Source organism: Marmota marmota, unplaced genomic scaffold (genome assembly GCF_001458135.2).
Source record: "Marmota marmota marmota unplaced genomic scaffold, marMar, whole genome shotgun sequence".
In the NCBI taxonomy this organism is placed as follows: Eukaryota; Metazoa; Chordata; class Mammalia; order Rodentia; family Sciuridae; genus Marmota; species Marmota marmota.
The window spans coordinates 19483410-19496142 of record NW_026000082.1 but is presented as its reverse complement, the minus strand read 5'-3'; the positions used below and the strand labels follow the sequence as shown (position 1 = coordinate 19496142).

At 37.7% G+C, this 12733-nt stretch overlaps 1 protein-coding gene across 1 annotated transcript in view; it reads right to left on the bottom strand.

Annotated features, from left to right (window-relative positions):
* Window positions 1–1509: 1509 nt before the first annotated feature.
* Gpbp1l1 (GC-rich promoter binding protein 1 like 1) overlaps window positions 1510–12733 on the bottom strand; it is a 24847-nt gene continuing 13623 nt past the window's right edge. Inside the window, exons 7-11 of the mRNA XM_015485070.2 lie at window positions 7028–7168; window positions 6421–6579; window positions 4476–4600; window positions 3556–3658; window positions 1510–2409 (exon numbers count right to left, since the gene is read on the bottom strand). Of these exons, the coding sequence (XP_015340556.1) occupies window positions 2257–2409; window positions 3556–3658; window positions 4476–4600; window positions 6421–6579; window positions 7028–7168 (681 nt within the window). The 3' untranslated portion in view covers window positions 1510–2256. The remainder of the gene's footprint in view (window positions 2410–3555; window positions 3659–4475; window positions 4601–6420; window positions 6580–7027; window positions 7169–12733) is intronic.

Here is a 12733-nt window from a genome sequence, read left to right as displayed (position 1 = left end):
CTCAGATTCCCCTTCCACCCCCAGTTGTAGAGGGGAATATCAGCACAGTCCATGCATTGAAAACTGCCAGAGAATGTAATAAATCAGATGAGAGAATCAAGTCCGGAAAGGAATTCCTTCACTCAAATGCTAAACAGGTTCTTTTCTGCTGGTCGTATTATCCTCCACAACCCGATCCTCCCCACCCCCACATTTCAAAGAAGCCCTTCTTTCTAAACAAGACAGGGACTTAAAGTATTTCCTCCCGCAGATTATGTTTCAAATATGTGATCTCAATTCAATTTTGGAGGGAGAATGGGAAATGGGGGGAAATTTAGATCTCTTTCAAGAAGTCTTCTAAGATCTCTCACAGTAGGGCTTTTCGAACTTTAATGTACAAGTAATTATCCAAGGTTTTTTCTTTTTCTTTTTTTTGGTACTAGGGTACCAAAGCCAAAATCTCAACCTTCTCTTCTCCAAGCATAGAATCTTTGCTACAATATATTTTTTTTAGTTCATTTTATATTACTTCATTGACTTTTTAATTAAAAATTTTTTTCTAGTTGTAGATGGACAGAATATATTTTATATTTATGTGGTGCTTAGAATCAAACCCAGTGCCTCACACATGCTAGCAAGTGCTCTGCTCTGTCACTGAGCTACAGCCCCAGCCCTATTTCATTAATTTTAAGATGCACTTTTTTTTTTCATATTACAACAGTGATGTCAGGATTCACAATTATAGATGCTAGGACTGACAGTGTGGCTCTGTGGCAGTGTGGCCCTAGCATATGCAAAGCCCTGGGTTTGATCCACAGTAACATACACACACGCACTATATTACATTCAATGGAACATGATACTAATAATTCTTATTGCTCTATTTCAACTGCCTTCACCATATTTTGCATATGGATAATTCTACTAGCAGTAGGCAGTGTATACTGATAGATTATACATCCTGCTGATCTCTCTGCATCTACCCTCTTGTCCTCTCTGGCCCAGAGCTCACTTTACAAGTTAATTATCTTTCTAATAGGCAATCAGGTGTGCTCTTGGTCCTCTGTATCTACTAGGGACAAAGTACTGTAGGTACAGCAAAGAGTGCCAGATGCTTATTCTTTTAACTTCTTTTTGTCTATCAAATATTGGCCTAAAATTTCATCTTTTCTAAAATAGCTGTTTATTCTCTTCCCTACAGGCCTAGGCACTCCTTGCAACCCTTGTCTTTCATAATGTCTGGGACATAAAACAGGGCTTGGAAAGTATCTGTTGAATGAAAAAACCAGCCAGCACTGGCTCCAGTCATTTCTGCCCCCCAAGTTCTTTAGCAGGAAAATCGAAGCAAGACCTTTCTTTAAAAAAGCCCAGTGGTAAATACATGGCACTGAAAATGAAACGGTTTCAGGGAGGAAAATCTGGTTTCTGACTTCATTAAACATGTGCATCAAAAAATATCTGCTAGGATATGTCACTTAGTGGTAGAGTGCTTGCTAATTTTAAAGAAAACATACTTCTTACACAAGACAATTTAAACTGATGCAAAATATTTATTCCAAGTTAGTTATTTTATGCAGTAGTTTTTCCCCTCAACAGACTTGTGATAACCACATCTTTTAAATCTGTAAATAATGTTATCAAAATAATCTTAATCTTTGAAATCTCACAAAAATTTATATTTTACAATCCACCCTGAATATCAAGGCTGCAAGAATAACACATTTCCTATATCCAAATATTTTACAGCTGTACCCAAAAAGGAAAAAAGAAAACAAAAACAAACAAAAAAAACCCACATATGCTTTGTTAAGGGCTAAAGTTACCCGAGCAGCCAAAAATAAAATAAAATATCCAAATTATTAGCATTAATTTAATACAATTATAACTTCAACAGTCACTTTGTCATTGACAATGATTGCTTGAGCACAGGGGTGAGTGCCCCAAGGGCTGGTAGTAGAAGCTGTTGCTGCAGACCAGTGTCTCCTCCTCTCTGCATCTCTGCACTGCCAGCTCCCACCTGTGCATCGCCCCATATGTACTGTGTGTGTGTATTTAAAAAATCTTTCCCACCACACAAATTTCTATTAAGCAGATAATAGGGAAGAACAACAACAAAAGCTAAACAAGCCAACTGCTCTTTCTTTGGGATACGATTATTTCCCTTGTGCATGAAATATTCAACAACATAAGAAAAGGAAAAGAACAATTTCTTTTGTATATTCCCTAAACACACAAGCTGAGTTTACTGAGTCAGATTAACTGTGAGCATTTATATGCCTACTTCCAGGCATCGTCATCTGATGTTTCACTGCTACTCGTTTCTGTGTCTGAGTCCTCAAACTCTGCTTTACAAGTGCTTCTCCAAGGGGAGAATAGGCTGGAACCGCGGCTCTGTAAGAAGCCATTCTTTCCGAAGCCATTTCTTCTCAGCTGTGGTTAGCGTGGGAGAGAAAGGAAAAAAATAATCCATCAATGACCACATTGGCTTGTGGGACATAGGAAAAGGCCAGGCCTCAATTTGATATGAGGGAGAATGGGAGATGGGGGAAAACTTAGATCTTCTAAGATCTCTCACAGTAGGGCTGTTTAAACTTTAATGTACAAATAATTATCCAAGGTTGGCTTTTTTTTTTTTTTTTTTTTTTTTGGGTACTGGAGTACTAGTGATTGAACCCAGGGGTGCTTTTACAACTGAGCTTCATCTTCATTTTTTGAGACATGGTCTAAGTTGATTAGGGTTTAGCTAAGTTGCTGAGGCTGGCCTTGAAATCATAATCCTGCTGCCTCAGTCTCCCGAGTAGCCAGGATTACAGGCGTGTGCCACCACGCCAAGGACCTGTGATTCATTTTGTCCGAGGTAGGATTTGAGATTTCCTATTTCTGAGTTCTGAGTGGTAAGGTCTTATGTCAGCCTGTATGTTTTCCTTCTGTGGGACTTATTCAGCTGTCATTTATATGCCACCAGAATGTAAACTCAAGGAGGTTTATAGAAACTTCATTTATCTTGTTCATTGTTGTAAACCTTAGGATCTGGCAGGGTTTTCTTTGTTCTTGTTTTTTGCAATGCTGGGGATCAAATGCAGGGTGTCACCTATATAAGGCAAGAGATCTACCAGTGAGCCAAATCCTTACCCTTTGGCAGAGTTTTATTCAGAGAAAGTGGTCAAGCATTTGTTGAATGAATTCATGTAAGCCTTTTGGTTTCTTAGTTCTCACCAGAGCAGCAGAAGGAACTCAGGGCTGAATATAGAGAAAGTTCTGGCTTCTTCCTAAACACAGAGCTCAGACCTTTGGAACATAATCTTGGGGTTCTGATAAGGGGTTAGAGCTATGAGGATGAAAGAATGTTACCTTCTGGAATCTGCTAGTCACTAGCCTGTTGGTATACCTACCACTGGAGATCCTTTTTGTTCAGGCAGAGTTTGATGCTCCTTTATATTTCTACTACGGTAATTACTTTATACTTTCTTTTTCAAGGTCTCTCTCTCTCACTTAGGGCTTCCTAAGGGAAAGTACTGTCCTGACTCCTTTCTTTCCTAGTGTTTAACTGGTCTCCAGGGAAGATTTATGACATACCTGCTCTGTCTTCATGTGGAACTCTTTTAGCTCATCCTCTGTAAGAGGAAGGCAATTCTCATCATTTTCAGGATATTCTTGCCATCCCATTGATTTCAATAACCTGGTGGAGGCAAAAAGACAAAGAAAATAGGACAACAGTAAGCCTAAGTGGGCAATCTACGGCTTTTCACAAGAAAATCAGGACATTTCCACATGTACCTAAGTTCTTTCAATTTCATGGCACTGTGGCCTCTCTCAGAACCTAATCCTACAATTCCCCTGGAATAGGAGATTTCTTTTAAGAAAGTACTCCCATACTTGGCAGGCTCCACAAGCTATCCAGTCTTGCCCAAGAAAGCTGGCTGCTTTATGTTCAAGGCCCTCATTTAAGCACCAGGGGTTTCAAGCATTCCAAGGCTCCTTTAAGGGGATTTTTATGGTAACAGTTCATTTGGGATGGCACCACAGTCCCAGGAAACAGATTCTCATTTCTTTCCTTTTCGGACTGGAGCCATAAACTGAGTCTGAAATTCAATGACAAGAAAACTTTGGAGAGGAGATTGTGAAAAACTTGGCCAAGTCTGTGAGAGAATGCTAAGTAGCCAACAGGCCAACCTATGTTAACACTGAACAAGTTACAATGTTCATGGTCTCTTCTCTCTGTATGCCCAATTCAGTTCTATCCAAGATGTCTTAAGAATGTTTAAGATCCTCACCAACAGGTCACACATAGCATTCTTTTTTTTTTTTTTTTTAAAGAGAGAGAGAGAATTTTTTTTAAATATATATATATATTTTTAGTTTTCGGCGGACACAACATCTTTATTTGTATGTGGTGCTGAGGATCAAACCCAGTGCCGCGCGCATGCCAGGCAAGCACACTACCGCTTGAGCCACATCCCCAGCCCAACATTCTTTATGATCTTGTCCTCTCTTACCTATGCTCTGCTTCCAGAGAGTGTGAAAGAACCCCCCCTTCTTCTACTACAGGGAGAGAAAGACCATTCTGAAGACAGCCTTCCTCCCCATTTTCCTTTGGTTCAGGTGTGCTGTTGTCCTCCAACTGCAATAAATAAAAGGAAGGACACACTTGATTTAATGATCATTTTTTCCCTTTTGGTACCACAGATTGAAGCCAGAGGTGCTTAATCACTGAGCGAAATAAATCCCCTGCCCCACCCCCTTTTTAAAATTTTGAGACAAAGTCTCATTAAATTGCTGAGGTTGGTCTCAAAATTTGTAATCCTCCTGCCTCAGCCTTCAGAGTCACTGGGATTACATTCATGCACCACCCACTTGGCTTATGATTCTTGTCCTAAGACAAGCAACCTACAAAATCAAGGAGTCAGAACCCAGGAAAGTGCTTTCTGAAGAAAACCTCGGCCCACAGGTTTTCCCACTTAAAAATGGGACCTGCTATATAAAAAACTGAATTTCAAAGTTTACATGGAATGGCAAAAGATCCGGAATAGCTAATATGATATTAAAAGAAAAGAACAAAGTTGGAAGACTGATGCCACCAGACATTAAGGCTTACTATAATAGCTAGAATAATCAACACAGTGTGGTTTTTGCAAAAGAATAGACAAACAGATCAATGGAACAGAACAGAGTCCAGAAATACATAGTCAACTGGTCTTTGAAAAGGGAACAAAGGTGATAAAATGGAGAAGAGACAGTTTTTTCAATAAAGGTATGGGAACAACTGGGCAACCATATACTTTAAAAAAAAATGAATCTAGTTGAAGACTTTATACCCCTTCACAAAATTAACTCAAAATTACAGATCTAAATTTAATACAAAACCATAAGACATCTAAAAATAATATAGGAGGAAATACAGATGACCTTAAATGTCAACGACTATTCTAGATACAACATCAAAGGCATGATCCATAAAAACAACTGACAGCCACACTGAGCGAGGAAATGTTTGCAAAATGGGTATCTGACAGGACTGTTATCCAAGACATACAAAGAACTTTAAAATTCAACAAGAAAACAACCTGATTTAAAAATAGGCAGAAGACCTAAACATAAGATATAAATAGCAAATAGGCATATGAAAGGATGAGCCACATCTCATGTCACTAGGGAAATGTAAATTAAAACAACCAAGATACCACTATATATCTACCTAAAAGGGTCAAAATCCATAACATGGACAATATCACATTCTGTTATGTAGAGCAATATGGATTCTCCTTCATTATTGGTAGTAATGTAAATGGTGTAACTCCTTTGGAAGACAGTTTGGTGGTTTCTTTCAAAACTAAATATGCAACCAGGTACAGTGGAGCATGCCTATAAATAATCACAACTACTTGTGAGGCTGAGGCAAGAGGACTGTCAAGTTCAAGGCCAGCCTTGACAATTTAGCAAAAGACCCCATAACTCAGAAAATAAAAAGGGCTGAAGATGTGGCTCAGTACTAAACTGCCCCTGGGATCAACTCACAGTACTAAAAACAAAAACAAACCACCTTCCTCTACCAAACCCAAACCAAAAAAACCTCAACATGCTGTTACCTTATGATCTAGCCATCACAATGGCTAAAGGACCTGACAACTAATGGTCACAAAAACTTGCACACAGTTGTTTACAACAGCTTTATTTATAATTACTAGAACTTGGAAGCAATTAAGATACCCTTCAGTAAGTGAACCTAATGGTCAATAAAATAAATCCTAGTTTGAATCTCTGATGAACAATGAATTAAGTTCACTTTACCAAAGGCTCTGACTCTTACAGATACTATGTACATTTTAAAATCTTGCCATTTCTTTCACCCTTAAGGAAAAAACAAATGAACAAACAAAAAAAACCCCTACATATTACAAAGGAAAATATCTATATTGTCCCAGAGAACTCATACGCTCTTACATCCTCCAGCTTGTCACAGTCTCTGTTCTCTGCAAAGTCTCCATTTCGGTCATCCTTCAGAGTCTTCAGGAATTCACTCTTCCTGTCAGTGGTTCGGCGGGTCAACTTGGTCAGACGAGAGGAGCTGATCTCAATTGGAGGGGTAATGCTGGAGGGACTCTAGGCAAATACCACAAATAGGTTTGCTCCTGATAGCAAAGGGCAAGCACTGAGATTCTCTGGATTACTTCTAAATGGCACAAATTTCCAGAATCTGGCAGCCTATTTAATACTCTCATCTTTTAACAAAAAAAGTAATCCTTTTTCTTAATGACTTATTTTTGCAGGCTTTCTATAGTTAAGACTTGCTGGCCTATATAGCACCTTCCTGATCCTTCTACAGACACCAGCAGTATGGTGTAGGTCTATCACAGAACATTCACCCCACTTGGCTACTGTCCACTTTTATATGCTCATAATGGGAGACAAAAGAAAAAAAAAATTCTCAGTTAAGCATAGTTAACAAAAGAAATGGCATTACAGCTACAGAGTCACGGTGGATATCTTAGTGTAAGTAAACAGGAAATGGCAACTTTGGAAAAGGCTGTCCTGCATTATCCTCACTCACCTCTTTGGGAGAGCTGAGAACTGCGCCACCAGCCAGTACCACTGGTTTTATAACAGAAATTGGATTGGTAAATGACAACTCCCGGCTAGAGGAAAGGGATCCTGATTTGTGTTCCATTCTGCTAGATTTCCATGCATTGGGCTATATGGGAATAAATATATAAGTCAAAACAAGCATACAAATAGGAGCTCAGCTTGTAAAATCTTAAAGCAAAGAGTGAAATGTTATGTGGGAATGCAAGTCCCCAGAGCTTACCTGTCTCAACATGTTTGGGAGGTGTACAAACCCTTTCTGAGATTAGACATTGAAGGATAAAGATGGAAAGCAGAGGAGCCGTATGGGATGTTAACAGGTATTTATCAAAAGAGCTCTACTTCAATCAGCCTGAGAGGTGCTGGGGTGATCAAAGTTCAATGGTTCTCATTACTGTGCTATTTCTCAAAGTGTTTAAGAGCACAGATAAATTTGACAAGATGTCCCATTTAACCCAATTTTTCAAAAATTTTCTTTTTTAGTTACAGATGGACATAACACTTTTATTATTTTATTATTTTTTTAATGCGGTGCTGAGGATCGAACCCAGGGTCTCACATGTGCTAGGCAAGCATTCTACCACTGAGTCACAACCCCAGACCCTCAATTTTTCTTTTATGACATTACTAACTTCCACATAACACATCAGAAAAATGCTGTTTTCTAGAAACTTTGAAGGCAAGAAGCTACTTCAAGGCTATCTAGCGCCTCCTCCCCCTTTTGGTACCAGCAATTGAACCCAGGGACACTTAACTATATCCCCAGCCATTAATTTTTTTAAATTTTAAGACAGGGTCTCGTTAAGTTGCTGAGGCTGGTTTTAAACTTGCAATCCTCCTGCCTCAGTCTACTGAGATGCTGGGATTACAGATGTGCATGCATCACTGTACCCAGCAGAGGCCCCTTTTTTTCTTAGTTTTGTGGAATCTGGCCATGACCCCAACTCTGATGGCAGCATAGTATATCTGGAATGCTCTATTTTTTTGAGTCAGTGACACTATCTGAGGAGACCAACAAAGATGAGGCAAGTCAATGGGGCTGAAGCAAATGGAAAATTTTTACTTATTTTTGCAGACTGAAATATTATAATCAAGAGACTTAAAGTAGAAAGGGTTTGTGTGAAAATTATCCCTTTCTTAGGTGCCCTCTTGGTTGAGGGTACAATAGATGACACAGTAACTTTACAAAAGGAATTAATTTTACTGCATATCTACCATGTACCAGGTGCTTGTCATATAGTTTTATTTTGTTCTTAAACACATCAGGTATAATCAGTATTATTTTTGTGGGACTGGAGACTGAACTCCAGAGTGCTTTACCACTGAACTACATCTCAAGTGTTTTTTGAGATAGAGTCTCAAGGAGGCTGGCCTCAAACTTGTAACCCTCCTGTTTCAGCCTCCAGAGTCGTTGGGATTACAGGTATATGCCACTGCCCAAAGTTTAGGTATAATTATTGTTATGTTGACTTTATTTTATAGAGAACGACACTTTAGACAATAACGTTATGCAATTTGTTCAATGTCACTCAGCTAGTACATGATTTTGCTTTTCCACTATCCAATAACACCTTTAAAAAGAATATACAATTAGATAAGAGAGACAATGGCCTAACCGAATGAAGATCAAACTCTTTTTTTTTTAAGCTCTGGCACTGATGAAAATGAAAAGATGACTGCTTGTGTTAACATTAAAGATGATTTGTGGCTTCCTCAGTTATAGAATGTTACTAGAAGCCTTGTCTTTCTTTTAACGTTGTCACCTCATGGCACAAAAAACACTTTTGTGTTTCCGCCACAGTAGTACAAAAGGTTTACCAGATAGCTTTACATGTAATAGGATGCCTACATCGATGCTTAATTTTATTCCAACTTAATCTTTAGTAACTTAAAACACTATAGCATACTTTCTTCCCTGCAATACTTACTTCTATCCCCATTTTGTAAAACACCTCTTTTATAAATAACTAAAAAATCTCAACCTCACATTGCAAAGGACAGCTTTCAAAAATATGTCTTCTTTGAGGAATGACATATTTATTGCTCATTGCCAAATTTTTCTAAACATATCTCTTTCCCTTTCCCTGATGCTTCATTCTCTAGGTTCTGCTCTTACTTCCTGAATCCCTTTCAGTCTTTTCTATTGATGTAGGCATTCTATAGTTTTCTATGCTCAGAACTCTTCTTCTGCTGTTATTTTTTCCAAGGTGAACTTCATTAGAAAAACTAGTTCTGTGGAACCAATCAGTTTAAAATAAAATTATGTAGATAATATGTAAAACTGTATCTCTATCCCCAGCTTTTCCCCTAAGCTTTTATACAGGTCTACCTGAAGTCTTATTTGTTCATCACTTCACTCATATTAGCCACACAGAATCACTTGCCTCCTCCCAAATATGGCATGTTCTGCTTCCATTTTTGGGTAATGGTTCCTTTTGCCTAAAATATCCCACCCACTTTATTTGCTCTTTAACAAACTCATACTTTTAAACTTTCATTTACTGAGTAATTAGGATGAGCTAGGAAATGTATTTCAAAATCTTTTTAAAACTTTAACTTCATTAAAGTTCATTTAACTTTATTCTTTCACTACAATTAAGTGACAGATATAATTAACCCTTTAATTTTTTTGTTAAGGAGAATAAGCAAAATTAAATAACTTGCTCAAGATACTAGCCCTGGAGAGTGACACAAAGATTCTTAGTTAAGTTTAACTCTAAATTCTCAACTTCTTCTCTCCTCTTCATCCTTCAAGATGGGAGGTATCCTGGAACAGCACAAACAGCACTGTTGTGAAATTAGATATGGTTTAAAAGTGTTGAATCTCCCCCCCCCTTTTTTTATCTGGTATGGAGATTGAACCCAGAGGTGCTTAACCATGTAGCCACATCCCCAGCCCTTTTTGGTATTTTCTATAGAGACAGAGTCCCAATGAGTTGCTTAGGACCCCACTAAATATCTGAGGCTGGCTTTGAACTCAGATCTTCCTGCCTCAGCCTCCCGAGGTGCTGGGACTATAGGTGTGCACCACTATGCCCAGCTAAGAGACCTGACTCTTATTACTAACTAGCTTTCAAACCTCATATTACATAATTGAGGAGTAAATATGCTAATATGTGTAAAAGGCCTAGCAAAGATCTTGGAACACAATAAGATGTCAACAAATGACAGGTCTCTTCCCTTTACCATGTATTTGAACACAGTTAGCTATAAAGACTTTTGAGGACCCTCCCCAGGCAGAGTATAATTTTAAAAAATCTCTTTCATTTTGTACATCTAGTGACACAATGCTTAATACTGGGGACTGAATACAGGGGTGCTCTACCATTGAGCCACATTTCCAGCCTTCTTTTATTTTTTTTTTAAAACATATTTTTTAGGGCTGGGGATGTGGCTCAAGCGGTAGCGCGCTTGCCTGGCGTGCGTGCGGCCAGGGTTCGATCCTCAGCACCACGTACAAAGAAAGATGTTGTGTCTGCCAAAAAATAAAAAATAAATATTAAAATTCTCTCTCTCTCTCTCTTTAAAAAAAAAAAAAAAACAAACATATTTTTTAGTTATAGATGGACACGGTGCCTTTGTTTTTATGTGGTGCTAAGGATCAAACCCAGTGCCTCACACATGTTAGGAAAGTGCTCTCTCTACCCACTGAGCTACAACTCCAGCCCCCCACCCCTTTTAATTTTTGAGACAGGGTTTCGCTAAGTTGTCATGGTTAACCTTGAACTTGCTCCCGCCTTAGTCTCCTGAGTTGCTGGGATTATAGGTGTCTGTCACCAGGCCCTGATGAGTGTTCAATGTATAAATACTCAATTTTATAGTAATGATTGCTAATACTTAACAATTAACTATTAGTCATCTCATTTCTTTCTCTAACATTTCACACTCAGGGTACCCCAAAACCACATTCCTCAAGTTTCCTAAAAACTGATTTTTCATAGTTATCCCAGTTTTCCAGGTAAGAATGCTCAATGTACTCTGCTTTCTTTCTCTAATCATTATTCTCTCAGTGTATTCTGCTTTCCCATTACAAGTCACCTCTCTTATCTGTCAACTGTCATCATCCTGTTCAAGCTTTATCTTTGAAAAGGATAGTAATGACAAGCTTCACATAGTTTTCTCTTCATTTGCCCTTGATTCACAACAGGACTAAAGTCATGTTATATTGTGGGTCATGATTTTCATCCTCACCAATTGTTCACTCTTAAAATCATTGAAGACAAAATGACATTGTCTTTCTCATTTTTGTAGTTTCTATAGTCCTAACAGAATGCTTGCAGACATCTCAAATGAAATAACTTATGAAAACTGTTTACAGTTAAGGATGGGACAAACGTGTAAGGTACACTGACATGTTGGTAATAATAATAATTTATTGGCATTTTATTATGTGTCATTTTAAGTACTCTATTAATAAAGTCTCATTTACTCCTCACCAAAAAAACTTAAAAGGTGGATATTATTTTTATAATATCTATTTTATAAATGGAGAAACCGAAACCAAGAAGTTAAAAAACTTCCTTAAGGTCATACCACAAGAGCAAGATGGAACTTATTTACTTCAAAACTCTATTAACTTCCATTATAGAGTGTTTCTTTATAATATCTGTTCTCCTCACTTGAATTAACATTCCTTCTTTTTTCAACATCAGAGGAATAAGTATCCTAAACCTTTTAGAAGATAATTCATAGAGTTTAGATTTAAAAAGTCCACTAAAGGTCATGTGTTGAATGATTGCTCCCCAGACCACGATGTTATTGAGAAGTAGTGAAATTTTTAGGCTTGGTGAAAGGAAGTTTAGCTAATTAGGGGTTTCCCCTTAAATGGAATATTGGGACCCAGGCCCTTTCCTGTCTCTCTCTCTGGCCACCAAGAGGTGACTAGTCCTCCTGTGCCACACATTTCCATAAGTCATAATTGATGCTAGATTTCTTTGTATTTGTTTCTAAGCATCAAACACAGTGCTTTTGCACAATGGAAAGTGAATTAATGCTCAGTGTTTCTTTTTTTAAGAAACACTAACTTTTAATTGCTTCCTTAGGCTAAAATTTATTCAAGCAATTATGTGCTAATAAAGGAAACAGGGATATAAATATGAAGAGGATCTGAAGCCTGTCCTTAAGGAGGTTATACATAAGCAAATAAAACAGATAAAATTTTATAGCTACTGTGGTAAGAGACAAGAGCGCTATGTTCCCATAGAGATATAATGATTATTTAGATCTTTAGTTGTAATAGAAAAGGTTCATAAAGAGGTTGGCATGACCTTGAAGAGAAAGAAGAGAAAAAAAGGGGGCAGTAAATGAAGAAGACAGATAGCACTTAGGTTATGAAGAATTAATTGCACATGCGACTGCTAAGTAGTTTGAACACTGAATTATCAGATGAGAAATTGGTAACTACTGTCCATGGGCCTAATCTAGCTTGAAGTGTTTTTGTATATGGCTCTTGAGCTAATTATTTTTACATGTTTAAAGGGATACAAAATAAGATGTAATACATAACAAAGACCATATGTAACCAGAACAGACTAAAATATTTATTATCTGGCTCTTCATTAAAAAAAAAAAAAAAAAAAGGAAAAAATGTACCAATCCCTGCTATAAATGGTTTAGAACCACTGAAAGGATTTAGGAAAGGGATATGATATATTCAGTTTTCATTTTCTTTCCT